General features: G+C 39.4%; 1 protein-coding gene across 1 annotated transcript in view; it reads right to left on the bottom strand.

Moving 5' to 3' along the window:
- Positions 1-5,476: 5,476 nt before the first annotated feature.
- The window catches only part of RASA1 (RAS p21 protein activator 1), a 118,312-nt gene continuing 108,269 nt past the window's right edge, over positions 5,477-15,519 (bottom strand). The window contains exons 23-25 of the mRNA XM_073344424.1: positions 13,503-13,580; positions 11,822-11,956; positions 5,477-6,383 (exon numbers count right to left, since the gene is read on the bottom strand). Of these exons, the coding sequence (XP_073200525.1) occupies positions 6,300-6,383; positions 11,822-11,956; positions 13,503-13,580 (297 nt within the window). The 3' untranslated portion in view covers positions 5,477-6,299. The remainder of the gene's footprint in view (positions 6,384-11,821; positions 11,957-13,502; positions 13,581-15,519) is intronic.

Raw genomic sequence — 15,519 nt, 5'->3', positions numbered from 1 at the left:
TTTATATTTATGACAAGGCTCAACGTCCCTCCTGCTAGGTGAGGGTTCGACACCCTGCCTTCATCAACTTTTCTACACAAGATATAATGTACTGGTGTATGCGTTGTCCATAGCACCACTGGGTGGAATATCCCGATAAGATATTCCCAATGTTTCTCTCTCGCAGGGCGAGTACCTCTTTTCAATCTCGGACAGATGTTTCGATTTGTAGGCTAACGGTTTAAGACTTGCACCACTCTGTTGAAGCAAGAAAGCACTGAGCCCTTGTCCCGTACTGGCGAGTTGCAGTTGAAATGGCTCATTAGGATGGGGGTATGCAAGCACAGGGGCTTGTACAAGAGCTTGTTTAAGTTTACAGACAGCTCCTTGTTCTCGGTCTCCCCAGATCCAATCCTGTTCTTTTCTGAGCAGGGCATAGAGGGGTTGTGGAATCTCCACGTACCCATATATAAAGTCTCTTGAGAATCCTGTAAGGCCTAAAAAGGACCTCAATGCAGTGATATCACGCGGAGCCAGCAACTTGCAGATAAGCTCTATTCTAATTGTGTCTAGTCGGTGACCAAGTATTCCTAGTTCTTTTCCCAGGCAAATCACTTGCTGTTTTAACAACTGTGCCTTCTGTGGACTGTTGAAAAATCCAGTTTCTTGAACGACCTTCAACATCTCATCTAAGATATTTAGATTTTCTTTTCTTGATTTCATGGCTATAAGAATGTCATCCACATAACTGATGACCTTGTCTTAATGGCTCAGGTGTTTCCACATCCTTGTCACATATTTGTGACATAGTGAGGGCGCAACATGGTATCCTGATGAATGTTAACTGCTGATTGTCATATGTGAATGCGAATTTGTACCACTCATCACAATGCAGGGGTATCAAGAAGGTGGCATTGGTCAAGTCAATCACAGAAAACCATTGCACACCTGCGACTATTGCTTACATGATCTCTGGGAATTTAGCTACAATGGGTGCTAATCTAGGTGTTACATGATTCAAGGCTCTGTAATCTACTATCAGTCTCTATGTGACCTTGTCAGATTTTAACACCGGCCATATTGGAGCATTATAGATGCTGGCAGTTTCGACAAGGACTTCTTGTTCTTTTAACGAGTCAATGGTACTCCGGATCCAACTCCTGGGCCTCTTGCAAATATTTGTACTGTCTCTGTGGCCTCAGATCTGGACCCTCTACTATGACTTCTTCTTGGATGGTACCACAGTCCAACTTGTTCTTAGCAAAAAGTGGGGATATTTGCTGGTGACCTGAGCTGTACCTTCTCCCATGAAGGCATCCCAATCTCGGTTGGAGCTTTCAAAGCATCCACACGGTACGAGGCAGACACTGTAAATCCTTCTTCCCCATTCTGGCCCTGAATTAACATCTGAATTGGTAGGTCCACAATCATAGTAAATTTCTTCAGTATATCTACCTCTGGGATGCCATGCCAATCTAGCCTCTGCATCCCAAAGGTTGCCCCCCGTCATCAATGTTCCTATTAAACACAGGATGTGTTTTGAGAAGGGAACTGTGCTTTGTCTGCCATTATAGCCTTCTAGCATCCTGACCTCGTGGATGGGAAGCTTTTTGATTAGTAGAGCTGCCTTAGTACAGACTATTGACATTGTGGCACCAGGGTCCAGCAGCATTGTTTGCTGTATTTTACCAAACTGCCCTACCAGGCAGATGTCTGCCACTGATCTCCCCCATTTGTCGTTATTAATAGGTGCCACATATGAAGGGGAGGGAGAGTTTGGCACCCTCATAAGGACTTTTGCAGCTCTCCTGGTCTTGGAGGAGTCACTGCATTTGCTGTTGAATTGTCTCCCTCATACTTAGACAACCTCCTAAACATCTCCTCTGTGGGAAGGCGATTGATTTGATCTCGGGATTTGTATTTTAAGATCCTTTTCCACAGGACTGATCTAAATCTCTTCATTTAATCTGCAGCAGCTCAGCTAAAATTGGAGTCTCAAGGGGGCTGAATCATTATTACCTTTTCCATTGAACTCATTGACCTTACCGTCAGCACCTTTGATTGTAGCAACTTTCTCCTTGTTCTCAGAGCCAGGGTGAGCCTCGCATTGTAATTCATAAGCTTCCCGAGCTTGGCTTTTTAATTCTTTGAGGCTAGTTACCCTGGGGTTAGCTGGCCCCATCGTTATTCTCAATGCTGTTAGTACACATTGCACAAATCTCCCTAAACTCAGGGATGTCACATGTTGCCACTCCATTTATGACTGGTCACATACCAGTAAGCCAGTATAACCAATGCTTTCTAGCGAGAAATTTCTCTGGTCTTTCATTTAATTTCTGTCTGTCAGAGTACATTTTACCCAAGAGATTCTCATGGGGATAGTATAGTTTGGTTACCACTATGTAGATATCAATTCATCTAGATTAGCCATCTGGACTTTGCTTGGCAGAGCCTCAACATCTTCCCCGTTCATGCACTTTCTTATCAGAGCAACAGTGTCCTCTTTGCTGATACTGGCTATGCTATTTTCGTGAGCCAGTCTAGGGCATTTTCTTTAGTAAGGGGGCCCGTGTTCTTACCCATTGCCCTAGCCTGTTCTGGCCCTAGTGTACAAATTTCATAGCATGTTTCAAGTGGTTTGTTGGGCCCATAATGTACCACTGTGGTGGTAATTGGTGCAATTGGAGGATATTTCCTCCCCTCCTCCTCTACCTGAGATCTCATGCTCTCTTCGGGGCAGATGGTGGAGTATAGTTGTCACTTTAATCTGAAAGTGCTATTTCCCTTTTGCACTATACCCATCTCAATCTGATTTCCTTGACTCATAACACCTTAAGGGATCAGTATGTATGGCACTTATAACCCCTTGTGATCTTTTCAGTTTCTCTTTTAACTTGTGTATTCTATGATCACACAGAGTATGATTCCCAGTATCCTCTTTGGCTTTTGTGACCACCTTCATCAGCTCCCTTACTGCAGCCTTGGAATCTTCTAATTTCTTTGCCAGTATGTAATTCTCTTTCTTTTTCTTTATTAAATTTCTATTTCGTTCTTTGATTTGTTCTTCTAATTGGTTTATCTGCAGTGTTTGATTTAATGTTAGAGCTGATGTGGTGTTATGCTGCATAGTGAGCTTTTCTAATTCAGCTTCCTTGCTGTTTACTTGTCCTTGAGCTTTGGAAGGAGACTCCTGGTAGAGGTTCACCTGCTCGTCTAGCTGTTTAGCTACCATTACTAGGCTCTTTTCTTGGTTTTCTTATTAGGGGAGGGCTTAGAGATCACAAATCTCTCCCATGTTTTACACAATTTACCCAATGCACTTCCCCCTGAAAATAAGTTCTCTTCCCATGGGTTCTGATTTTTCCCAAATAAGTTGACACAAAATTCAAGGGAGTTTTTATTAATCTGCTTTGTCCATCTGGTCGATCCAAAAACCTTTACTGCTATCTTACACTGTCAGCTAATATCCTACCCACCAAAATGTTCAGCCCATCACAGAGAGGCCAGAGCCTCTCTATTTCTCAGATAGCTTTCTATTTCTGAGTCTATCTGCGCCCACCAGGCCGCGATGGCCGGAGCCCCTTTCCCATCCGCCGGGCTTACAAAGCCAGCACATGTCTTGCACTCACTGGGCTGTCACAGCCGGAGTGCTGATACAACAGAGCTCAGTGTCAGCACTGGCTTGTTGTGCCCATGAGGCTTTCTTGGAAGTAGAACTGGCAGCACTCACCGAGCCACAGAGGCTAGAGTCTGCCAGTCTCGCTAGGTCCGTTGAGCCGGGGCTTTACTGTGCTCCCCCAACCTTTTGGCCAGAGCGGGTACACAGAGCCGCTTCTCTACAGCTCAGGCAGCGCACCTCTCAGCACCTCCCACAAAGTGTGTGTTGGAGAGTCATCAGCCAATCGCTCAGACAAACAATTTTGTTTACATGTTGCGTGCAGTAGATAATGCTGCCTGCTTCTTGTTTACAATGTCACTTGAAAGTGAGAACAGGTGTTCACATGGCACTGTTGTAGCTGGCGATGCAAGGTATTTACGTGCCAGATGCACTGAAGATTCATATGTCCCTTTGTGCTTCAACCACCTCAGAAGACACACGTCAATGCTGATGATGTGTCCTGCTTGACAATGATCCAAAGCAGTGCAGACCAACGTATGTTCATTTTCATTATCTGAGTCAGATGTCACCAGCAGAAGGTTGATTTTCTCTTTTGGTGGTTCAGGTCCTGTAGTTTCTGCATCGGAGTGTTGCTCTTTTAAGACTTTTGAAAGCATGCTCCACACCTCGTCCCTCTCAGATTTTGGAAGGCACTTCAGATTCTTAAACCTTGGGTCAAGTGCTGTAGCTATCTTTAGAAATCTCACATTGGTACCTTCTTTGCCTTTTGTCAAATCTGCTGTGAAAGTGTTTTTAAAATGAACAACATGCTGGGTCATCATCTGAGACTGCTATAACATGAAATATATGGCAGAATGTGGGTAAAATAGAGAGCAGGAGACATTGAACTCCTTGGGGGAGAGCTGTGTCACAAATGTAATTAACATATTTTTTAGCAAGTCATCAGTATGGAAGCATGGAACGGTAGCTGAAGCATGAAGGGGCATGTGAATGTTCAGCATATCTGGAATGTAACAACCTTGCAATTCCGGCTACAAAAGTGCCATCGGAACGCTTGTTCTCACTTTCAGGTGACATTGTAAATAAGAAGCAGGCAGCATTATCTCCCATAAATGTAAACAAACTTTTTTGTCTTAGTGATTGGTTGAAAAAGAAGTAGGACTGAATGGACTTGTAAGCTCTAAAGTTTTACATTGTTTTGTTTTTGAGTGCAGTTATGTAACAAAAAAAATCTACATTTGTAAGTTGCACTTTCATGACAAAGAGATTGCACTACAGTACTTGTATGAGATGAACTGCAAAATACTATTTCTTTTATAATTTTTACAGTGCAAGTATTTGTAATAAAAAATAATATAAAGGGAGCACTGGACATTTTATATTCTGTGTTGTAATTTAAATCAATATATTGGAAAATGTAGAAAAATACCCAAAAATATTTAATAAATTTCAACTGGTATTCTATTGTATGATTAAAACTGTGATTAATCATGATTAATTTTTAATCATGATTAATTCGAGTTAATCGCATGAGTTAACTGAGATTGACAGCCTAATAAAAAACAATCGTAAGGAAAAACACTGAAACTGAGTTGTTCATCGAAAGTCCCACGTATCCTTTTGTGGCTGGATATCAGAGGAGAATATGAAACAACAACTGTTATTTTGAGGTCCCCTACTAAAAAATAGACAAGATGAGTTTGAAATGTTCACTCCGAAGATTTGATTTGCATGTGAGTTTACAACAAATAACAAGTTCACAAAACAAACTTCAAAAATTCAACAAATTTATCCAGTTTTCATAGATATTCTAACTACAAATTGATTTTATTTTAAAAACTGATTTTTGAAACACTTAAAATTATTTTCAAATAGTTATAGAAATCATGTCTGACTTACATTACACAACACACCAACCACGCTATACTTTATAAAATGGTTTAATGAATGCATGCATGTCTGATACAATGATCAATAAATTTATTGAGTTCAAATTATTTACTGTTGTAAACATTTTACAAAAGCATTGTGATTTATCTGGATATACAATCCTTGATGGAAGAATTATTCAAACAGACAGAATCAGTGGCACATTAAAAAATAAAGCTGACGAGACCCATTCTGCATATTCTCTTTCAACATAATTCCAGCAAGAGAAACAGCATGGTGTAAAAAGTGTACAGCAAAAGATTGTTCCTACGATAATGTCAAATTCTTGAAACTGTAAATACAAATTAAAGTGGTTGGACAGTCAAAGTCATAATTGTAACCAGTCAAATTACAGTAAGAAATGTTTTCAATCCAGTTATACTTAGCTGTCAAAACAATGTGTTTCGTTTCTTGTCAGTTGACTATAAATTCTTTTCCAACAGACAGCAAAACTTTGGCAACATGTTGAAAATAACTTTTAAAGTTTCAGACACAGTCACAGCATTTTCTTTGTGGAAGGTGATCTGTACACCAAGGCTCAGAGGTTGTGAAAATTGGTTCCATGTGGAAAAAAGTGCATACATCCTGCACAGATAGCTTAAAATTATCTGCTGGTAGAAACATTCACCAACAGAATCTCTGTTTTCTTTTTGCATAGTTCACACATCACTGGGAATGTGAAAAAAGGTGTGCTATTTTTGGCAAGAGCAAGAAGGAAGTGATATTGATGTGAGCTGCCATGTTGGGCATGCTGGATCCATGCAGAAATCTGCTACCTGATGTTATTAGACACTGAATACTGATTTTGTTTTTGCTGAAGCAGTTCTGTAATAGCTAGAAGCTTCTTCAGGACATGCTGTAGAAATAAAGTCAGTAATAGTAATATTATGCACAAATAATTAGGAAAATATCACATCAGGAAACCAAATTTTCTTGATACGTTTTCTAATTCTCTATGTAAACTTCTTCATGAGACTTGCTTTTATACATCCGTGTGCACAGCTTTCCATTACACAGTTTAAAGTAAAATGAAATAACTGATCTGACTCATTGGTCTTTAAAGCAATGTTCTGATCTGAAAAGTGACTGTAAAAATAACATTAATTAATAATGAGCATGGCATTAATATAATGTGTATGTCTTGGTTAGCAATATTAAATTGTACTGCTTATTCTTGCTCACTTGTGCTAAGGCTTATATCCCACAATGCCCTGGGCAAGTATAGCTCAGCACTTGCTTAGGAAAATACAAAAATGTCAAAAATAGATGGATGATGAGCATTATGTGAAACAAAGGTACAATGAGGTACAAGGAAATAATGTAAAATGTATGGATGGTTTGTATTAAGGACCATCTTTATGCCCCTTAACATTTGGAATTTAATATTTCAAACAAAAGATGGGAAGTACAGGAAGGCACCAAAGACAATGCTGGCACAAGCTGGCTAGTTAAACTTTAAGTGACATGAACAGTGCTCTGCAACTCACAAACAGCCATGCTATAAAAGATGGCTGGTTTAAGGTAGGCATTTGGGAAGCATATCTTCTGTGTAAGGTGAACTGAACACACTACACGAATTCACTTTCTGAGAAGGATTAGTGATGTATTACTTTCTTTCCTATACCATATTTAGGGCCCTACCAAATTCACCGTCCATTGTGGTCAATTTCACGGTCATAGGATTTTAAAAATCATAAATTTTATTATTTCAGTTATTTAAAATCTCAAATTTCATGGTGTTGTAATTGTAGGGGTTCTGACCCAATAAGGAGTTGTGTGGGGAGGTTGCAACACAAGGTTAGTGTGTGCGCGTGGGGGGTTGCGGTACTGCTACCCTTACTTCTGCACTGCTGCTGGCAGTGGCGTGATCTTTGGAGCTGGGCAGCTAGAGAGCAGTGGCTGCTGGCTGGGAGCCCGGCTCTGAAGACAGAGTCGCCGCCAGCAGCAGGGCAGATGTAAGGATGGCCTGGTGTGGTATTGCCACCCTTACTTCTCCTCTGCTGCCTTCAGAGCTGGACTCTTGGTCAGCAGCTGCCACTCTCCGGCCACCCAGCTCTGAAGGCAGTGCAGAAGTAAGGGCCGCCCCCCTAAAATAATCTTGTGACCCCCCCCCGCAACTCCCTTTTGGGTCAGGACCCCAATTTGAGAAACACTGGTCTCCCCCGTGAAATCTGTATAGTACAGGGTAAAAGCACACAAAAGACCAGATTTCATGGTGGGAGATCAGATTTCACGGTCCGTGACACGTTTTCACAGCTGTGGATTTGGTAGGGCCCTAACCATACTGCTTTGTCTTTTGACGATACTTTTGGCTCAGGTTTGGTCTATTGAACATTATGAACACCAAACTGCAAGTATAGTTAATTAGCTGGTGTGATGTTATCTGATTAGAGAATGACCACGCAAATCATTGTTGCTACCACTGTTATATAATTGCAATGAATCTTATACAAAGTGTAACGCATGGCCAGAAAGGCTTAAACATCCTGCAGGATAAATGACCCAGAGCTAACCTTTAGAGATATGTTAGAAAAGTATGCAAATGATAATTAGGGCCATTCCATGTTAGATAGGCTAGAACTTCGAAATGCAAACCTGTATTGTTAGCGAATTAGAGGTGATACTAATTGTATATGTTTACTTATATCTTGTTAGATGTTAGCGAAGTAAACAGACAGTTCCTGTCTGTCACCATAGCTATTGCTCAGAGATCAAAAGAGAATATTAACATTTAGATAAATCTTGGGTGAAATAATGTCATTGTCTACATGTCTCTCTAAAATTTGTGACAAACTGCCCAACGTATAAATTGCCTTATGTTAATCCGTGTCGCTAATTATCGGTGATGCTTAGGAAATAGGTCTACTTCAAAGTCTCCATGATTGCCTATTGTTTGCCTAAGGACTCCGAGCTGTCGAGAGAAGGCCTGAAATGGTATAAAAACCCCTTGGGTCCTGATCCTTTTATCTCAGATCTGCTTGATGCTTCATGCAGGGGAAGCTTAAGTCATAAGACTGAGATCTTCAGTCATAGAATCATAGAATATTAAGGTTGGAAGAGACCTCAGGAGGTCATCTAGTTCAATCCCCTGCTCAGAGCAGGACAAACACCAACTAAATCATCCCAGCCAAGGCTTTGTCAAGCCAGGCCTTAAAAACCTCTCATGATAGAGATTCCACCACCTCCTTAGGTAACCCATTCCAGTGCATCACCACCCTCCTAGTGAAATAGTGTTTCCTAATATCCAACCTAGACCTCCCTCACTGCAACTTCAGGCCATCGCTTCTTGTTCTGTCAGTGAGTCCTATCTGGATCATCCTGAATATGGCCATTGGACTATAACCTACGGACTAATTCTGAAAGAACTCTTTGCAACTACAAAGCTCACCATCTCGACTATGAATCTGATCTCAGAATGGTACTCATGTCTGTATGGAAACTGATCTTTTAACCAATACTCTTTCTTTTTTTAATACATGTTAGTTTAGTTAATAAGAATTAGCTGTAAGGGTGTATTTGGGTAAGATCTGAAGTATTCATTAACCTGAGAGGTAATGTGTCCAATCCTTTGGGATTGGTAGAACTTTCTTATATGATAAATAAGATTTTCAGTAATCCTCATCATATTTGACTTGGGTGTCTGGGTGGAGGTCTAAGGCTGGGTTGCTTTAAGGAAACTGTGTTGTTGGCTTCTGGGTAACCAGTAAGGTATTACAGAAGCTGTTTTGTGCTGGTTTGGTAAATTTAAGTATTGAACTATCCACCAGCTTTGGGGATTGTCTGCCCCATTCTTTGCAGCTTTGTAACTTCAGTGTCACTCCCTGGGACCCCAGACACAGCTGGCTATACATGTTAGTCAATATAGTGGATTGACTGACTTTTCTCATAGGCCACTGAAATTTGGTTTTAACCAGGACTGGATTTGAACTTGTGGCATGGAAGTGAAGTATTTTCTAGTTGTCTTTCACAAACAGCTTATACAGGACATGAGAAGGCAGTACTTGGACGAATTAAATTATGCTTGTCTGTACACTCCACTATAGCAGCCAGCAATACTTGTTCCATACAGTGTAGTAACTAGAATTGCCTAGTGGGGGAACTCCAATAATAAAAAGACTGCTCTTTGCACTTAGTAATCCAAAGACGAATACTACTTATCATCTGTGGAAATTTGAGATTGCTCAGGGCAGTGAAAGTTAAAATGAATATTATATTATAATTATATTATTATTAGGGCCGTCAAGTGATTAAAAAAATTAATCACGATTAATCGCACTATTAAACAATAACAGAATACCATTTAAATATTTTTGGATGTTTTCTACATTTTCAAAAATATTGATTTCAATTACAACACAGAATACAAAGCGTACAATGCTCACTTTATATTTATTTTTTATTACAAGTATTTGCACTGGAAAAAAACAAAAGAAATTGTATTCTTCAATTCACAGAATACAAGTACTGTAGTGCAATCTCTTTATCATGAAAGTTGAACTTAACAAATGTAGAATTATGTACAAAAAAACCCTGCATTCAAAAATAAAACAATGTAAAATTTTAGAGCCTTCAAGTCCACTCAGTCCTACTTGTTGTTCAACCAATTGCTCAGACAAACAAGTTTGTTTACATTTGCAGGAGATAATGCTGCCCGCTTTCTTGTTTACAATGTCACCTGAAAGTGAGAACAGGCGTTCTCGTGGCACTGTTGCAGCCGGCATCGCAAGATATTCACGTGCCAGATGCGCTAAAGATTCATATGTCCCTTCATGCTTCAACCACCATTCCATTGGACATCTGTCCATGCTGATGACGGGTTCTGCTTGATAACAATCCAAAGCAGTGCGGACCGACACATGTTCATTTTTATTATCTGAGTCAGATGCCACGAGCAGAAGGTTGATTTTCTTTTTTGGTGGTTTGAGTTCTGTAGTTTCTGCATTGGAGTGTTGCTCTTTTAAGAATTCTGAAAGCATGCTCCACACATTGTCCCTCTCAGATTTTGGAAGGCATTTCAGATTCTTAAACCTTGGGTCAAGTGCTGTTGCTATCTCTAGAAATCTCACATTGGTACCTTCTTTGTGTTTTGTGAAATTGTTCTTAAAATGAACAACATCTGCTGGGTCATCATCTGAGACTGCTATAACTTGAAATATACGGCTGAATGTGTCTAAAAATAGAGCAGGGGACATACAATTCTCCCCCAAAGAATTCAGTCACAAATTTAATTAACGCATAATTTTTTTTAATGTGTGTCATCAGCATGGAAGCATGTCCTCTGGAATGGTGGCCAAAGCATGAAGGTGCATTTCTGGCACATAAATACCTACAGAAGTGCCATGCAAATGCTTGTTCTCACTTTCTGGTGACACTGTAAATAAGAAGAGGGCAGTATTATCTCCTGTAAATGTGAACAAACTTGTCTGTCTCAGCAATTGGATGAACAAGACTTAGGACTGAGTGGACTTGTAGGCTCTGAAGTTTTACATTTTTTTTTTTTTTGTTACCTGCACTCAAAAAAAAAAAAAATAAAAATCTACATTTGTAAGTTGCACTTTCATGGCAAAGAGATTACACTACAGTACTTGTATGAGGTGAACTGCAAAATACTATTTCTTTTATAATTTTTACAGTGCAAAACATCCAAAATATTTAATAAATTTCAATTGGTATTCTATTGTTTAACAGTGTGATTAAAACTGCGATTAATCGCGATTTATTTTTTTGTGGTAATTTTTTTTTAATCACGTGAGTTAACTGGTATTAATCGACAGCCCTAATTATTATAATTTATATTATATTATAAAGTTTAAGCAGAACAATTCTTGAAGGCCCAGAGAGTTTTCTTACTGGAAAAGAAAAGCTTACAACTTTTGCTTTCAAAATTAATGCAAACCAAAAAACTGAAGTGAAATAGTGGTTGAAAAGATAACATAAAACATTCACTTTTCTAAATAGCAAAAAACATATACCATACTAGTAGCCCACAGAACCTATCAGAGAGGGAAAACTGGTTTCTGGTAAGCAGGCCTCTTCTAGGCACTTAAAAGACTTTTTGGTTTTGCTACAGAGCACTTCTAGCCATTTTGAGTGAGAAACTTATGAACAGAATAATATTTACCTTTAGAGCTACCTCATCCTCATAACATTATACTGATGAAGTAACCTATCTGAAGCTATTTATCTTAACTGCTTAGTACAGAAGTATCAAATAAGTATTAAATTTGCATCAATGCTTATTGTAAAAAATGTCAACTATCTGAGATGAGGGTTTTCTGCTATAACAACTCTTACCTGCATTACGCCTCGCTCATTACTGAGTGTCCGAAGCTCATCTGAATGTGCCACACAAATCTCATGTAAGGCTGCTAGATCACGAGACAAGTCAGTTCTAGAGTGTTCTGTAGTGTCTGGAAGTTCAGGTACATTCTTTAACAAGAATTATAAAAGTGTGTTTAGAATTCGTAAGTATTCATAAAATAGCAAAGGAAGTTCCATGACACTTCTCTCCACTAATCAACAGTATTGTGTAACACATTACTTTCAATACTGCAGGCAGTTACATCATTACATTCATCATATTATTCTCAGTCAGCCAAGTCTTCTACCCATGCTCTGATACCAACTATTCACTCCCACTCCACCATTATTATTATTTTGCTTTTAAAAAGGTATTTGAATGTAGTTAGAGCCTACTTCTATATTGCAACCCCTGTACTTAACTGGAATGGCCACTCCAGTGTTGCTCATCACTAATGCATCAATTTCTCTTTCAGTTGAAAGGAAAATGATCTGGTGTTGCAATCTATGCTACCTCTTTGAATTGGCTAGCAAGGGATTCTCTGGGTGGCATTTTCATCCTTTGTACCTCTTCCCCTGAAGCTAGAGATGATGAATCCATTTATTTAATTTTCTACATTTGAAGATAGCAACAGCAAAAATGGGAGAGCAGAAATTAATGGGCATGTTAATGAATATAGTAATGGACCAGATATACAGTAATCAGATACCATTAAAATAATAATCAGTGATTCAAATGTATATGTACATATTAAAATTATTTATTGAAAATCAAGAGGTTCCAAGTCTTTAGACATATACAGTAACCTAGTATTTAAAAACAACTATTTGCCCTTAATTGTAATGTGACTTACTACACAGCAATCTGAGTATTCCTTGTAAACAGCAATTTCTATTGACTATGTATCAAAAAACTAGAAAGAAGTATCTTCCAAAGTTATTTATTTAGGCTCTGATTCATGACAGCATCCCTATTCAGCAAAGCAGTTAGGCACATTTTTTTATGCTTTCCTGAATCAGTCCTCTAAAACTGAGATTCCTGAAAAGTAACGTCTTACACGCACCGCTACTCCTGTTCTAGCATTTGCATTGTATTAAGTTACATGGTTTGATTTAAAGTGATTTGTAAATCTCAATTCTCTTTAAACCTTGAAATTTAGAATAATGCATAGATTGTCTTAAGTTGGCAGGTTAAGACAAGCATTCAGCTTTTTAACATTCAACTTTTTTTCTTCTATTAGGGTCAGACGTGCTAACCTCCACAATGGATCCACGCTGCCAGCCTACAGGCAAGAGTATTTATTTTTTAATATATGGTTTTGCAAGATGTTGTTTTTGGTAAATCTTTGCAATATTGTAAAGAAAAAAGATCTGCCTGCTTCAATTCATGTCTGCAGTGGTGTTCTATTGTGGGTCAGATATCCGTACAACATACGTTGGCATGGCACACTAAACTAAGATCAGTGATCTACATAGTCTCTGAATTGAGACCTTAAAGATAAGTTTTAAGTTAACAATATACCCTCTAACCAGGGCGTTTGAGACAATACTCAGAAGTTGCTGGATTTCAGAGGTATTTAATGAGAACCTTTAAGATTTGTTACTACATTATTCTTTGATAGGTATAAATCTATACAACTTCTCACACGGATTGTAAAATTTATAACACTCTTACCCCAAGTTCATCTAAAAACATGATCATGCGATGTTTGTTACTCTTGATAAATGGATTTACTCCCTCCATGTAGGGCTCCTAAAATTTAAAAAGTATCATTAGAATAAATAGATACCAATTTAATCATACATACCTACTTACAATTAATAGTCAATAGTTTGTGGAGCCTAAGACTTTGCACATAATTTCAGAATGGGTTGGGTTCACTTTCTATTTGTGCCTTCAATTCTCTAGTTGCTACTCCAGTCTGAACAACATTAAATAACTTTAATTTGCTATTGCAGTCTTTGCACTCCAGATGTATTCATATAGAGTTTGCCTGTAGGCATATGCTGGCTGTGCTATATGTTTGGAATTATTCAGTTTTGAAACATGTTCCAGGCAATATCCACAATACACAACAGCAATAAGAAATGTTTTATATCTGGGGACTAAATATCTTGTTTTTTTCCTTTTAATAATGGTTAAATTTCAAAGTACTTTCTTGTGTTAAAACAAGGGTGTATTAAAAAGGTCAAAACAGCTTGATATCATTCTTCAACGTGTTACGGTCCACAGATCCATTACAATGGTATTTCAGACCGTTTGCAGTTTGGGAACTGAATCAGAACTGTCAGTTGCTCGCAACAGAAGACTGTCCCATTCCTTGAATCATAGAATATCAGGGTTTGAAGGGACCTCAGGAGGTCATCTAGTCCAACCCCCTGCTCAAAGCAGGACCAATCCCCAGTTTTTGCCCCAGATCCCTAAATGGCCCCTTCACCCTGGGTTTAGCAGGCCAATGCTCAAACCACTGAGCTATCCCTCCCCACAAGATTCCTCCATTGTTTTTGGCACCCCCAGCAACTCAGCCAGACCTCTCTGCTGCAGAGCTTTCCTAAGAGAAATTCCAAACTTTATTGTAAATTGACTAATGATTAGCTCAATAATATGTCTAATTCTCAGCTGCTGCATTTGCCTTTGGAGAGACTGTCCCCTCAGTGGCATTTACAGTGGCTGGTGCCTTTAGGGAGTGAGCTAGACCAGGAAAGCCAAAGGCAAAAAAGAAAGTTTTGTATTTTCTGCTTCATCCCCTTCGTGAGTGTCTCAGTTGGGAGCTCAGATGGCTATGTCCAATTTACTCCACCCTTCAGCCCAGTCTAGATAGGGTCACTTAGTCTCCTCCCCTGGGCAGAAAAGGAGCTAGATATGTTAGTGAGGCTGACTCTGCTGAGCAAGATGCAGGAGCGGCCTCAGCACGCCAGGCCTCATGCTCCCTGGAAAGATACAATAGAGGGATTGGGATTTTCTGCCACACCTAAAAGATAAGTAAACTATTCAGCTGTTGCCGCCAACTGCCACTGCAAGTTGCCCATACCCTAACTATTGGGCTATTGTTTCCAGCTGCTGCTGTGGGGTCACCATGCCCTTAGGTCCATGATACTTTTCCGAGCTTCTATAGCAGGTTACTATGCCTCAACTAGCTTTACTTTCTCCTCCAGCAGCTACCCGTGCAATGACAAGAGAGACAGCAACCCATATGCAGAAAAACAATCAGACAATTAGGAGCCTCTTGGCTGACCACTTTTTTCTTTCTATATCCCTGGCCTCCGTTTTATAAAGACAGAAAGTTTCTCAGTGCATACCTGTCCAAATTCAACCTGGTGTCACTATTAAAGGTGAAAGTGACTATTTTCCCTGGTAATCAGGGACTCAGTGTTTCTCAGAGGACAGGTTTTTACATGAGAGAGTGTCTCCTTCAGAGGCAGGCATCAATTCAGCCGCTTCTTTGGGCATGAAAATAAGTGGCCTCAAAACCAAACAGAAAACAAAAACAAAACAAACGAACAAAAGAACCTTCATTTGATACACTAAGTTCCTCCCAAGCTTTCAGGAACAACGATAACATGGATGGACAATACTGTAAGCATGGTCCCACTCAGCCTTAAAAATTTCATAGACTAACAGCTTCAACCTGAAAAAGACAGTGGGATACCAATCTACCTCAAGTAGATATGTGGGATTCTGGTCCCTGAAG

This window comes from Lepidochelys kempii, chromosome 5 (genome assembly GCF_965140265.1).
Source record: "Lepidochelys kempii isolate rLepKem1 chromosome 5, rLepKem1.hap2, whole genome shotgun sequence".
NCBI lineage: Eukaryota > Metazoa > Chordata > Testudines > Cheloniidae > Lepidochelys > Lepidochelys kempii.
The sequence above is the reverse complement of the archived record's forward strand: the minus strand, read 5'-3'. Positions and strand labels throughout refer to the sequence as shown.